Source organism: Ursus arctos, unplaced genomic scaffold (assembly GCF_023065955.2).
Source record: "Ursus arctos isolate Adak ecotype North America unplaced genomic scaffold, UrsArc2.0 scaffold_7, whole genome shotgun sequence".
In the NCBI taxonomy this organism is placed as follows: domain Eukaryota; kingdom Metazoa; phylum Chordata; class Mammalia; order Carnivora; family Ursidae; genus Ursus; species Ursus arctos.
In genome coordinates this window covers 79,452,165-79,467,307 of record NW_026623089.1, presented here as the reverse complement: position 1 = coordinate 79,467,307, position 15,143 = coordinate 79,452,165, and the positions used below count along the sequence as shown (strand labels likewise).

General features: G+C 41.9%; 1 protein-coding gene across 4 annotated transcripts in view; it reads right to left on the bottom strand.

Annotated features, from left to right (window-relative positions):
- Window positions 1-2,950: 2,950 nt before the first annotated feature.
- The window catches only part of LOC113258957 (interferon-induced protein with tetratricopeptide repeats 1-like), a 39,338-nt gene continuing 27,145 nt past the window's right edge, over window positions 2,951-15,143 (bottom strand). Inside the window, exons 2-3 of one of the 4 annotated variants that reach the window (XM_026504072.4) lie at window positions 14,885-14,977; window positions 2,951-4,685 (exon numbers count right to left, since the gene is read on the bottom strand). In XM_026504072.4, coding sequence (XP_026359857.1) covers window positions 3,248-4,685; window positions 14,885-14,889 — 1,443 coding nt within the window. In that variant the 5' untranslated portion in view covers window positions 14,890-14,977 and the 3' untranslated portion in view covers window positions 2,951-3,247. Of the gene's footprint in view, window positions 4,686-14,884; window positions 15,054-15,143 lie in introns of all 4 variants that reach the window. The other 3 variants (XM_057308538.1, XM_057308539.1, XM_026504071.4) reach the window with 3 other exon arrangements.

Genomic DNA, 15,143 nt, shown 5'->3' with positions numbered 1-15,143 from the left:
TTGACATTTGGGCTGTATGATTCTGTGTTGCGGGAAGCTGCCCGGCATCGTGAGATATCGAAGCAGTGTCCTTCCACATACCCATTAAATGTTAGTAGCACCCTGCAGTTGTGACAAACAAAATCGTAAGGTGCCAAAAGCAACTTTTTTTTCCCTCTCAGGGCAACTTTCTCTTCTCCCCTCACACCCTCCCTCCTTGAGAATCTGTGCTATAAATGATACTCTCATGTATTTGTTTGAATTCATTGAGTTAGTCCTCACAACTGGAAGAGATAGAGCTGGATTTCAGGTAGGAGAGAAAGAGTTGAACACAGATGGAGAGCAGTTGGGCATGATCCTGGAGTTCATGAGGAGGCCTGAGTAAAAGGGAGGATACCAAGGGGAATGTTGGAGAAGGCCCACTCCCTTCAGCGTGGGACTCTGGAGTGGAGGCTGTTGTATCACATTTGGTCTGGCTGGGGGCAAGCCACAGGGCTGTGGATTCAGAGTGAGGGTGGGTCATTCAAGCTGGGGCAGGCCATGGGTAGGGGCCCTCATTCCCAATGCAGTTCCAGCACCAGCAGCATCATGAGAATGGAGACACTGGTGGCCAGGGAGGGTCCTCAAGGAACTGAAGCTTGCAGTGGTGTGCTGACAGCAGTTAGCAAAGATCTGGCCTGGGGGCACCTTCACAGTAGTGAATGACAGGAGCTGTGGCTTGGCCTGATTTAGGAGACATGAGAGACATTTCCTAGGCACTTGGAGAAATTTTGGAAACTCTAAATAAAGACACCAGCTGAGGTTCTGCCAGTCATTTCCATGGGAGTAGCCAGCTCCTGGAAGTCAGCTGTCAATTTAAAGAGACTTCTTGGTAATGCCTGGAGATAGTCATGTGTAAGCTTGGCAGTAGTGTTTTCAATACCAAAAAGCATCTGTTTTTCTGGATTTGCTGCTTGTTGTTTTTCTCTGCAACATCCAGGCTATTGCAAACATGAGAGCTGCTGAGCCCTGAGGGTGCAGAGACTTCCTCCAGGATAGGGAGGGAGGGGATAGAGAGATGGTATTAGGTTATAAGACACTGTAATAACTGTGGTCTCTGCAGATTGTCAAACACACCTCACACAAACATATCATATAATCCAGAGACTTATTGCACGAATAAGCTCTGCTTTCTGGTGGCAAATGATGGATAGCAATACCTGGGAAGAGTTGCCTAGTAGAGAATCAACCAATTATCCAACAAGTATTTACCTTCAGTATTTTTCTCTCTGGGAGAGTTGGCAGCGGTCAGACTCATTTTTAGCACCACCTGGCCTCCTGCCCCAAACATAAGCACTGTAAGAAGGCCTTTTTGTTCCATCTAGTAAGTCTCTGATTTTAATTACAAGTTAAGTGGGGAAGATTGCCTCTCTGTAACTGATGTTTGCCCTTCAATGATAAAAAGTCTGGTCCCTTCAGTTCCTGTAGAATTCCGGTAGGAATCCAAAGGCCTGTGCAGTCTGTCTGTGAATTCCTTGAGGACTTGTATTCTTGTGGATTAGGATCCCCACCGAGAAGTGCAGGCTTTCCTCTTGTAGTTGAAAAAAGGTACAAAAGGGCTTGTCCCCTAGAACCTCTGGAGGCAGTGTGGCCGGGCCAACACCTTGATTTCAGTCCAACGAAACCCATTTCAAACTTCTGACCTCCAGGACTGTAAGAGAATAAATTTCTGTGGTTTTAAGCCACCAAGTTTGTAGTAATTTATTACAGCTGCAGTAGGAAGTTAATACATCCACCCCCCAAGTAAATAGAAGAACGAAAAAAGTCACATGGTTTCCTTATTTTATCCTTTTAAAAATATTGCTCGGTATACAACCCCTTTTAATAAAATGTCATAATCAAAGGTGATTGTACTGATGGTCTCTCAGATCATTTAGTATCCTTTTCCTATGTCTTGATCAAGACCAGAAAACAACTGAATAAATCGTGCTTCAAATGGCATAAAACAAGAGGAGCTGCTTGGAATAATTTGGCAATAAATTAACTTCCAGACATCTTCCTGGAGAAAGCTGACTTTTAATTGACTGTGCACTTGTTTTACTGTCTGTGTAGATTGTGAACTTCAGGAGGTTTGGGGAAGTGTCTGCTTTCTTCACTGAAGGATAACAGAGTATGCACCCCAAAATATGCCACGTTGGCATATGGATTATTTTTATTTTTAAAGATTTTATTTATTTATTTATTTATGAGAGAGAGAGAGGGAAGGTGCATGCACATGAACAGGGAGAGGGGCCGAGGGAGGAGAGGCTAAGCAGGGAGCCTGATGTGGGTCCAATCCCAGGACCCCGGGATCTCGACCTGAGCCAAAGGCAAATGCATAACGACTGAGCCACTCAGGCACCTGGCACATGGATTATTTTCAGCTGAAGGCAATTAAGAAGCAGATGTAAGGAAAACTCTCTGCAACCCCCCTATCTGCCTAAAAGCAGTACATAAATTTGTAAAGATGTCCCCTTACCCTCTCTACCCAGAGAGAGAAGTTGATTGATGCCTGAGACCACTCTAGGCCCCTATCAGCCCAAGTCACTACCGGAGAAATCTACATGACAAACCTTATTAACTAGCTCTTATTTTCCATTAATCTCCCCCATGTATTTACATTCCTACAGTTTGCCACACTAGAAACTCAAGGTTCTTTTCCTTTTTCTTATCCCTTCTCTAAATGTAATGTTAGTTTGTTAGGATGCCATGTAAATCCAAGTTCTAACCACCCTTTGAGCTACTCATCACTGGGCGCTCCCATGTGTATGGGAGATGCATGTGTTAATCAACCTGTTTTTCTCTTGTTCATCTGTCCTTGTCAGTCTCACTACAGGGTCCTGGCCAGTGAACCTAAAATGGGTGGAGTAAAAAGATTTTTTCCTCCCCCACATCACCATATTCAGTATCTAACACTGAAAACTATATGTTGATAAAATGAATGAATTAAACATTTTATTTTATGTAAGTCCAGTGCTTTATTTGCTACCAGTCTACTCAAAAAACTGTTTTTCTACTAGATAACATTCACAGAGAAATGGTTCCTCTCACTCTCACATACAGAAAGGTATACATATCTGTTTCACTATCCACTGTTGAATACAAACAATATTGTATCAGGTTTCAGTATAAATGTTAAAAACTTACATCACTATAGTGGATTACTTAATATGTTTTTGAAAGCAGCAAGCAGAAAAAATGATTAGAGTTAACATGTTTACCTAAAAATCAAACAAAATGTGAACGCCGTTCATATTTCCACGGCTAGGGATCCTGTCTCAGAGTTCCCAAAGTCAGCAGCCAGCCGCAGGGCCCGCTCATAGTACTCCAGGGCCTTATTCATCTCTCCTTTGACTTTGTAGATGAACCCAAGAATGCTCAAGCTTTCTACATCAGATGCATTTCTACGAAGTTTCCTTAAAGCCAATTTCTCCAAAGATTTCATACTTTTATCCTTTAAAAATGGCGCCTTGTCTATTTTTACTGCTTTCAAATAATGGATAATTGCATTAACCTCAGATTTCTTTTGAAATTCCTGAAATTGACCATAGTGGAAATGTATCTTTTGGAGTTTTTCTTCTTCCAGTGATTTCAAGCAGAACGCTCTTTGATACGTGTCTTCAGCTCTTCCGTAGTCGCCAGCTTCTATGTACATACTTGCCAGGTGTATATAAGCAACGTCAAATGTGGGCTTTTGTTCCAGAGCAAATTGAAAATGAGATAAGGCTAATCTTATCATTCTATCAACATTTTCTCTATCCTTTCCTCTGGGCTGCCAGTTGGCAGCTCTCTTTATTTCGATCATTTGTGCCCTGTAGCAAAGCCCTATCTGGTGGTGCAGGAAGGCGGAGGAGGGGGTGGCCCGCAAGGCCATTTTTAAGAGCTGAAGAGCTTTATCCAGAGAGCCTTTTCTTCGGTAGAACTTGGCTGCGTATCGGAAGACATAGGTCTGCGAGGACATGTTGGTCAGTGCTTCTTCAATGTACTTTTCTCCTTCAGCTTCTTGGCCTACGTCCTGAAGCTTCAGGGCAAGGAGAGCCTTAATATACGCATCTTTTGGGTTTAGCCTGATGGCCTCTTTCAGGGGCTGCAGGCAGAACGCCTCGCTAGCCTCTGCAGCTGTGCTGAAGACGTCCAGGCGGTAGATGGTGATGGCATACCCAGTGCTAAATTCAGGATTTTCCGGCTCCACTGCCAGAGCCTTCTCAAAGCAGGCCTTGGCGCGTTCATAGTTCTTCCCTCCACATTTCAGCAAGGCCCATCCCTCCTCACAGTCCATCTGGGGACACTCCATCCTGTAGCGGGAGGGAGCCTCGAACTTCTGGCAAGTGCTCTCCACCTTGTCCAGGTAAGCCTGGGCTTCTGCGGGTCTGCCCATGTGGTAATACAGCCAGGCGTAGTTGCCCCACGTGACCAGACTTCTCGCATCTGATTGGGCGGCATGTTCCTGCTGGATGAGGTCTTCTGCTTCCTTCAGGCTCCCCAGGGCTTCCTGGTTCTGGCCCTTCAGGTGTTTCACGTAGGCCAGCAGGTTGTGGATCCCCACGTTGTATTTGGTGTCTAGGAAATCAATCTCATCGAAGATCCTGTTTTCCAAGTCAGGCAGTTCAGTGTCTTCAATCAGTAACTCCCAGGTAAAGTGACATCTCAGCTGAGCCAGCTTATCTTTGACCTCATCTGCATCCTCACTGTAAAAACAAAAACATTTTCTTTGTTGAATGAGGAACAATCAATAGAAAGAAGCCAGATAAAACACCTCCTTTTTAGAACTTCGCCTTGGAAAGGGCATGCCTGCTTTGGTTTTCCTTAGAGGCGTATATGTCTAGGATCTGCGCGGACTTTGAATGCAGTTTGCTAGGTCCCATACACCGGTTTCACCACTTTCCACCAGGTCACCTCTCTGCTTCGGAGTCTTGTTTGTAAGATGGAGATAATAATAGATTTACCACACTTGAGTCTGGAGTTGGGTGAAAATAAATGCGCCTGTTTCTGTGGAGCACTTAGAGCATATGTACTATCTGCTATGAGTGTCCTATGTTCTTGTACCTATAATCGAGACAGAAACCAGTTAGAGAGGAAGAACCTTACGAAACGTTATTCACTTCAGGACCTTAGTCTGTAGATTTTGCAACAAACGAAGGCCCCCTAAAAAGGATGATATTTGTTCAACCAAGTTTTTCCCCCCTGTTTATTATTTGAAAATAATTATAGACTCACTGGTACTTGCAAAGAGAGCACAGAGGTCCAGCGTACCTTCCCCCAGTTTCTTGCAGGGATTGTGCCTGACTGAACGAGAGTACCATAGCAGAGATACTGACATTGGGACAGTATCTGTCAGTCGGTGTCATTTCATCACGTGAGTAAATCCATGGAACCGCCACGTCAATGAAGACGCAGAACTACTTTATCATCGCAGACGTCGCCCTCATACTATCCCTTTAGAATCACGCCTGTTACCCTCCCTTCTCCTTGCCAAAACCCCCTAGCCTCTGCTCACTTGTTTTTATCTCTATAATTTTGTCCCTTGAAGGATGTCATATCATGGAATTATACAGTGACATTTTGAGATTACTTTTTTTTTTCACTGATTGTAATGCCCCTGACATCTATCCAAGTTGTTGAGTTTATCAATGGTTCATTCCTTTTCACTGGGGAATAATATTTCGTGGCCTGGGTGTGCCGCAGTCAGTTTATCCATGCATCGATTCTGGGACATTTCCATTGTTTTTGGTTTGGCCCTATTACAGATCAGGGTGCTATGAACAGCTGTGCAGACTTGTGTGTGGACGTACATTTTCATTTCCCTGGATAAATGCCCAGGAGTGACATATAGGTCATATGGTTAGCGTGTGCTTATGTTTTTAAGTAACTGCCAAACTATTTTCCACAGTGACTGTATCGTTTTACATTCCTGCTAGCAATGCATGAAGGATCCAGTTTTCTGCATTCTTACCAGCATTTGGAATTTTCACTTAAAAATTTTTTTCCTTACCTCTCTTAATAGGGGTTAGTGATACGGCATTGTGGGCTTAATTTCCCTTCCCTAAGGGCTAGTGGTGTTGAAAATCTTTTCCTGTGCTCCTTTACCATCCACACATCGTCTTTGGTGAAATACCTGTTCATATATTCTGCCTGTTTTCTAATTGGATTGTTTGTTTTTTCATTGTCAGGTTTCAAGAATTCGTAATAGATTCTAGATGTGAGTCCTTTGTGAGGTGTGTGGTTTTCAAATATTTTCTCTCAGGGTGTAGCCTGTCTTTTTATCCTTTAAAGATAAAGGTCTTTTGAAGAACAAAAGTTTTTATTTTTGATGAACTATAGTTCATTGATTTTTTTCTCTCATGTATCATGCTCTTGGTGTTGTGTCCAGGAACTCTGCAGCAAGCACTGAAGATTCTCTCCTATGCTTTCTTTTTCTTTTAATTAATTAATTATTTTTAAAAAGATTTTAATTTATTTATTTGTCAGAGAGAGAGAGAGAGAGCACAAGCAGGGAGTGGCAGGCAGAGGGGGAAGCAGACTCCTGGCTGAGCAAGGAGCCCAACTCGGGGATCGATCCCAGGACCCTGAGATCATGACCTGAGCAGAAGACAGACGTATAACCGACTGAGCCACCCACTGGGCCCTCCTGTGATTTCTTCTACATGTTTTATAGTTTCACCTTTTACATTATATCTGTGATCCATTTGGAGTTAACTTTTGCATAATGTAGGAAGATTAATGTGCTGGCTCATTTTCTGCCTATGGGTATCTGATTGTTTCATCATCATTTTTGAAAAGACTATTATTTCTTCATTGAATTGCTTTTGCACCTTTGTGAAAAATCAGTTGGCAGAATTATGTGGGATTATTTCTGGGTTTCTTATTCTGTTTCCCTGAGCTGTGTATTTATACCTACAACGATACCATATAATTTCACTTACTGTCTTTTAAAATTGTGTAGGGTGATTCCTCTCACTTTATTCTTAAAAATTATTATTCTGGTTCCTTTGCCTTTCCATATAAATTTTTTTAAAGATTTTATTTATTTATTCGACAGAGATAGAGTCAGTGAGAGAGGGAACACAAGCAGGGGGAGTGGGAGAGGAAGAAGCAGGCTCATAGCGGAGGAGCCTGATGTGGGGCTCGATCCCAGAACGCCGGGATCACACCCTGAGCTGAAGGCAGACGCTTAACCGCTGTGCCACCCAGGCACCCCCCATATAAATTTTAGATTAATATTGTCTATATTTATAAAAATCTTGCTGGAGTTTTTTTAATATTTCTTTTTTTTTAAGACTATTTGGGGGAGAGAGAGATACCGTGTGTGTGCATGTGAGAGAAAGCATATGGGGTGGTGGAGGGGCAGAGGGGGAGGGACAAGCAGACTCCCTGCTGAGCAGGGAGCCCGACTGGGGTTTGATCCCAGGACCCTGGGATCACAACCTGAGCTGAAGGCAGATGCTTAACTGACTGAGCTACCCAGGCACCCTGTTGCTGGAATTTTGATAGGAATTTTATATCAATTAAGGGAGAGTTGACAGTTTTGCTATGTTGAGTCTTCTAATCCATGAACATGCTATATTTCTGTTTATTTAGACCTTCTTTGATTTATTTCATAAGCATTTTGTAGTTTTAGGCATTCAAATCCTATACATTTTATGTTGTGTTTACAAGTAAGTAATTATTTGAAGCAACTTAAAATTATATTGTATTTTAACTTCAATTTCCACATGTTCATTGCTAGTATACATAAATACAATTCGTTTTTGTACATCAGTCTTATATTCTGCTACCTTGATGGGCTCACTCATTAGTTCTGGGAGTTGTTTTATAGATGGGGTTTTCTAGGTAGACCATCATGGCATCTGTAAACAGCATCAGTTTTATTTTTCCTTTCTGAGCTGTATGCCTTTTATTTCCTTTTTTTGCTTATTGGAGAAGAACTTCCTTTACCTATTCTTTTAGGGTAAATCTTCTGGGGACATCTTTTAGTTTTCCTTCATCTGAGAATGTCTTTTTTTTTTTAAGGTTTTATTTTTAAGTAATCTCTGCACCCAACAGAGATTTGTGGAGTTTGAACTCACAGCCCCAAGATCAAGAGGAGCACACTCCACTGACTAAGCCAGCCAGGTGCCCCTCATCAGAGAATGTCTTGATTTCATCTTCATTCTAGAAGGATATTTTTGTTGGATATAGGATTCTGGGTTGGAAGTTCTTTTCCTTCAGCACTTGAAAAATGGTGTGCCTCTTTTTTCTAGACTCCATAGTTTCTAATGAGAAATTAGCTGCCATGAGAATTGTGGGTTTTTCTCCCCATTATAGGTAAGGTGTCATTTCTGTCCCCTACTTTTGTCTTTAGTTTTCAGAATTTTGACTGCGTTGTGTCTTGGATTTCTTTGGGTTCATCCATTTTGGTGTTTGCACTGCTACTTAAATTTAGTATGAGATTGGATAATTTCTATCATTCTATCTTCAAGTTCATGAGTTCTTTCCCTGTGTTCTCCATTTGGTCTCTAGGTAAGGCAATGCCTTTTGTTAAGCGGGGGGAAGAACACATCCTCTTACTCTTTCTCTGTAGGATATGTATGGACTTCCAGAATAGAGAAGTCTAACCAAGGTTTCAAATGGTAAAGTTGGATTGGGGAGTGTGGGGATGCACTGATCTGACTCGTGATACTGAACTGGTGCTGCCAGTCTTTGGACAAGACAGTCAAGAACATCTAGCACAGGCAGGCACTGCCCAACAGGCCGACTGCATTGGGGAAAGGGAACTGAGAAGACAACACTCAGCATGTCCAAGTCGGCCAAGTCAGAAACAGTGGCCTTTTACTGAGTAAAAATGTGGGCCCATCTGTGTTAGCTTCTGGTCTCCACAGTTATGTTGGTCACTCCACACTTCCTGGCAAATGAGACACACAGGGTGGAGTACATTCTCAGTGAGTAAGTCTCCCATCTTCTACTCTAATTAAATGACCCTAATGCAAAAAAGCAAAAAACTCAGACAATAAAAATATAAGATGGTGATCTAGGTGGCAACATACATAGGTATGTGCCTATGTACATTTAAAAACTCTCCCAGCAAAGAAAAGCTCCAGGCCAGATGGCTTCACTGGTGAATTCTACCACACTTCTGAAGTGTCAGGAGCAAGGCGGAGCTACCAGATGTCAGGGGAGCCAATTAAAGCAACCAGCCCCAAAGGGAAGAAGTAAGGCTTTATTCATTACTGTGATGATACAAGTAAGAGGCTAAAACTGGAGAAAACGCCAACTCTGCTGTTCCACTGTCCCACACAAAGTGGCATACTGGTTGTAGGCCACGTAGATCAGCGCGGATGTGGCCAAGAGCCCCACAGAGAAGTCTCTGGCCATTTATGAACCCTGAAGTTGGGGGTTGTGTAGGTACTGAGTCAGAGTGGGGAGACGTGTCTTCCAGCTTTCCCTCTCCACCCCTCTGTCACATTGTCTCAGCAGAGGTACGTAAGGAAGACCTCCACCCAAGGCCTCAGATAAAGAGACCAAGGAATGAGGGGTCCTGGGTCAGGAACTGCAAATATGTGAGGAGCGTGATGAGCCAGAGGGGCCTGCGTCTTGGACTGCAACTTCCTTCAGAGACTGCATTTCACTGGCTGTGCCACGTCAGTGATGGGGGAGGCAGCTGTCCCTCACGAGGCCTGTCAGGTGAAGCCTTTGTATTTTCCTATGGCAGGTCTGGAAGATCACATATGGAGATTTAACCAGGAGTTGGAACCCTCATAAAAATTCCAATTCTCCTAAAACTCTCCCAAAAAATTAAAGAGGAAGAACACTACACTTTCCAATTCATAAATTCTACGGGGCCAATATAATAGTGATACCAAGGCCAAATAAAACAAAAACAAAAAATTAAACTACAGACCAGTTTTCATTATGAATATTAATGCCAAACCCTCGATACTAGCATACTGAATTTAACAGCATCTGAAAAGGATTATACACCATGACCAAGTAGGATTTATTCCTAGAATGCAAGAAATAATAGTTCAATGTAGGTAAATCAATCACTTGAATATGACACATGAACAGAATGAAGGAAAAAATCCATATGATCATCTAAATTGATGTAGATAAAGCATTTGACAAAATCTCAACATCTTTAAGGTAAAAACACTCAACAAACTAGAATAGACAGAAACTACCTCAACATAATAAAAGCCATATATTGAAATTCCATAGCTAGCATCACACTCAATGGTGAGAGGCTGAAAGCTTCTCCATTAAGATCAGAAACAAGGCAAGGATGCTCAGTTTTGCCACTTCTCTTCAACATACTTCTGGAAGTCCTAGCTATAGAGCAATCAATCAAGAGAAGAAATAAAATACATTCTAAGTTGGAAAGGAAGAAGTAAAATGATCTCTGGTTTACAAATCATGGGATTTTGTACCTAGAAAGTCCTAACGATTCCACACAAAAACTGTTAGAACTAAGAAATTATTTCAGCGAAACTGCAGTATACAAAATCCACATGTAAAAATCAGTTGTGTTTCTGTGCACTAACAATGAACAACCGAGGAAGCAAATTAAGAAAACAATTCTTTTTATAATGGCATCGAAAAGAATAAAATACTTAGGAATAAAGTCAGCCAAGGAGGTGAAAGGCTAGTACACTGGAAACGGCAGAACATTGCTGAAAGAAGGTAAGGAAGACAGAAATAAAGTAAGAAGCATCCTGTGTTCATGGCCTGGAAACTTTAATGTTGTTCAGATGTCAGTTCCACCCAAAGCAATCTACAGATTCAGTGCAATCCCTGTCAAAATCCCAATGGTGTTTCTTTGGCTTGTTTTTTTTTTTTTTTTTTTTTTTTTTTTTTTTTTTTTTTGCAGAAATAGAAAAATCCATCTGAAAATTCAGATGGAATCACAAGGGATCTCAAATAACCCAAATGATCTTGAAAAAAACAAAGTTGGAGGTCTCATACTTGCAGATTTCAAAACTTACTACAAAGCTACAATAATCAAAACGGGGTGGTGTGAGCATAAAGACAGACATATTGATCAGTGGAACAGAACAGAGAGCCCAGAAATAAATGCTCATGTTTGTGGTTGCATTTGTCTTCTAGGGTTACCATAATGAAGTACCATAGACTGGGTGGCTTAAACAGCAATTTATTTTCTTGTAATTCTGGAGGCTGGAAGTCCTGAATCAAGGTGCCCACTGATTTGTTTCCTGATAAGGGCTCTTACTGACGTCCACATGACTTTTCCTCTGTGGTGCATGGATTGAGAGAGAGCCAGTGCACTTCCTCTTCTTCCAAGGATATCAGCCCTTTCAGATTAAGGCCCCACCCTTATGGCCTCAATTAACCCTTAGCACTTCCTCACAGGCCCTATCTCTACAACAGTCACAGTGGGGGTTAGAGCTTCAACATACCACCAGAGGAACACAATTCAGTCCATAACGATGGCCAGTTTATTTTTTTTTAAAGATTTTATTTATTTATCTGACAGAGATAGAGACAGCCAGCGAGAGAGGGAACACAAGCGGGGGAGTGGGAGAGGAAGAAGCAGGCTCATAGCGGAGGAGCCTGATGTGGGGCTCGATCCCATAACGCTGGGATCATGCCCTGAGCCGAAGGCAGATGCTCAACCACTGTGCCACCCAGGCGCCCCCAGATGATTTTTGATACATGTGCCAAGACCATTTAATGGGGAAAGGTGTTTCAACTAATGGTGCAGGGGGGGGGGCGCACCTGGGCAGCTCAGTCAGTTAAGCGTCTACCTTCAGCTCAGGTCATGATCTCAGGGTCCTGGGTCCGTCTGGCTCCCTGCTCAACAGGGAGTCTGCTACTCTCTCTCCTTCTCCCTCTGCACCCCCCCCAACTAATGCTTGCTTGCTCTCTCAAATAAATAAAACCATAAAAAAAAAAAAAACCCAACCCCCCAAAAAAACAAATGGTGCCAGGAAAGCTGGATATCTACATGCAAAAGAACGAAGTTGGACCCTTACACTGTATCCCAAAAAACAAAAACCTCAAAATGGACCAAAACTACAAAAATCTTAGAAGAAAATAGGAAAAAACTTAATGACGTTGGATTTGGCAGTCTTGGTTAGGACACCAAAAGCATGGGCAACACAAATAAACAGAGATAAACCGGATTTCATCAAAATTAGAAATGTTTGTACATCGAAGAGCACTACTGACACAATGAAAAGACAATCCACAAAACGGGAGAGATTATTTGCAAATCACGTACCTGATAAGGGATTAATATCCAGACTATATAAACAACTCTTGTAACTCAACAACAACAAAAACGAACAACTGGGGCACCTGGGTGGCTCAGGTGGTTAAGCATCCGACTCTTGATTTTGGCTCAGGTCGTGATCTCAGAGTCCTGGGATCGAACCCCACGTTGGGCTCGCTGCTCATTGGGGAGTCTGCTTGAGATTCTCTCTCTTCCTTTCCCTCTCTCCCTCCTCCTACTCATGCTTTTTTTCTCTCTCTCTCAAATAAATAAATCTTATTAAAAAAAACATAACAACTGACTAAAAAATGGGCAAAGGATTGAACAGACATTTCTCCAAAGAAGATACACAGGTGGCCTTAAGCACATGAAAGATGTTCAGCATCACCAGTCATTAGCAAAATGCAAATCAAAAGCAAAGTGAGATACCACTTCACACCGTTAGGATGGCTACTATCGCAAAACAGAAAAAACAAGTGTTGACGAGGATGTGGAAAAATTAGAACTGTTGTGCATTACTACTGGGAATGTAAAATGGGGCAGTTGCCATGGCAAATGATGATGATTCTTCAAAAAATTAAATAGAATTGTCATATGATTCAGCAGTGCCACTCTGGGATATATACCCAAAATAAATGAAAACAGAGACTTGAACAGATATTTACATACTTATATTCATAGCAGCATTGTTCACAATAGTCAAAAGGTGGGAGCAACCTAAATGGCCATCAAGGGATGAATGGATAAACAAAGTGAATGTACGTACAGTGGAATATTATTCAGCCTGAACATATTAGGACATTCTCACACCTGCTACAACATGGATGAACCTTGACCACATTATCCTGAATGAAATAAGGCAGCTGCAGAAAGCCACTTCTTGCATGCCTCCACTGATAGGAAATATCCACAGTAGGCAAATCCATACAGAGAAAGCAGATTAATGGTTGCCAGAGCCTGGAGCGAAGGATGAGTGGACAGTGACTGCTTAAACGGTATGGGGCTTCTCCTCAGAGTGATGAAAATGTTTTTGCCCTAGGTACTGGTGATGGTTGGACAACATCGTGAATGTACTAAATACCACAAAATCGTATGCTTGAAAATAGTGAAAATGGCTAATTTTATCATACATATATGTTATCACAATAAAAAATCATGCTACTAACCTGAAGAGAAATTCTACAGGTGATATATACATATTTTTCTTTAGTACATATTGAAAGAAACACAAAAGCATTAAAACATAAAAACTAATTAGTATGCAGTCTGATATGGTCTCAGGAACCCCTCACTGGTACACCTTAAGAAATATGGGTTTAGGAGCGCCTGGGTGGCTCAGTCAGTTAAGTGTCTGACTCTTCTTTTCAGCTCAGATCATATTCTCAGGGTCTGGGCTCTGCACTCATCGGGGAGTCTGCTTGAGATTCTCTTTCCCTCTACCCCTCCCCTGCCTTTCTAAAATAAATGAACAAATCTTAAAAAAAAAAAAAGAAAGAAACATTGGTTTAAAGGTTAAATGAGGCATCACTGAAAACAGATGCCGGTCCCTGTCTCAGCTCTATCATTTGTCATCTCTGGGATTCTTAACGTTTCTAAATCTAAGATTCTTTATTGCAAAATCAGTATGATCTGAGTACCTGCCTCATTGCTGTCTTTTGAGGGTTAAATATAATAATTTACATAATACTTTAAGAAGCCAGGCTGGCACTTAATAAGCATTGAGGAAATGATAGCTACTTCTATATTATTATTATTATTATTATTATTATTATTATTATTTCCTTTATCAGTGATAACCCACTCCATCAGTCTATGGACTAGGGAGAAGGATTGATCATAGGTGTGTAATTATGCACTTTCTGGAACTTCTGTCCCTTCAAAATTTTGTCCACTGGAGCAAGTCAATATTAATTAAATTAATCTGCAAGTCAATATTAATTAAATTTTTTTAGTCTGTTGATATCAAGGGTGATTTAAATCAAGATTCAGTTTGGACAACATAGAAATTCCCACATTAGGGCCTTTAGCTAAGAGAGATGTGAATGTTCTAAGTACCCAACTCCGGTCAAGCCCCGTGGCCAGCAGGATATCAAGGATCTGCAGACCACTTGCTTCCCTAGCAGAGAGGTAATCTGCTCATCTTAAATCCCGTCAGACTGAGAAGACCTGCCGTGGGCACCCAGCAGTGCAGACGGTGAGACCGGAGGCCTACAGAAGAAGGTCTTGTTGTCCAGGCCGCAAGCTTCTGCTACCCCATGTCCACAGAATTTTTCTCAAGAATCTGAGAGAACCCGGGACTGTGGCTCATACACTTAGCCCCCATAGTGAGGAGCCAGCAGAAAGCATTGTCTCTTTCCAGACTAACTTTCCATTCCTAGGTCAGACAGTAGTGAGTTTAGGGAAAAGAATTTCAGAGACAGGGGGTCATTTCCTCCCTTCCTAGAAAACTCTTTTCCTGCATCCCTCTGCTTCTTTGGGCCTTATTATGAGGTAAGCTGCCTCAGGATGATGGTAACACAAAGGAAAATGCCTGAATTAATGAACACTCAGTCCACAAGCAGATGCCCAAATAGAAGAGTAAGGGAACTTGAAATTACTGAAACGAGGTCTCTTGAGATGGTTTTGATTAACATTTTTTCCAAAACTTTAGACTGAAAGGCGGGGAAGCAGAGAAATCCTTACCTCATGGCTGCGGTGAATTAGACAGCAGTTCTGCAGCTCCTCAGAGACCCAGCCAGTCTTCAGGATGTTCTGGACTTAAGCCCCGTCACGGGGCTAAATAAGATCAGCAGTTAATGATGTAAGCTGTAGGCGTGTTGTTACCAAATTAAACTGGAAACCAAGATAAAAACTGAAAGTGGAAACTGAAACTAGTTAGCAGAGTTCCTGCTTGGGGAAAATGAAACAGGGATTGCTTTCTTTGTTCTGTTTGAAAAAACCG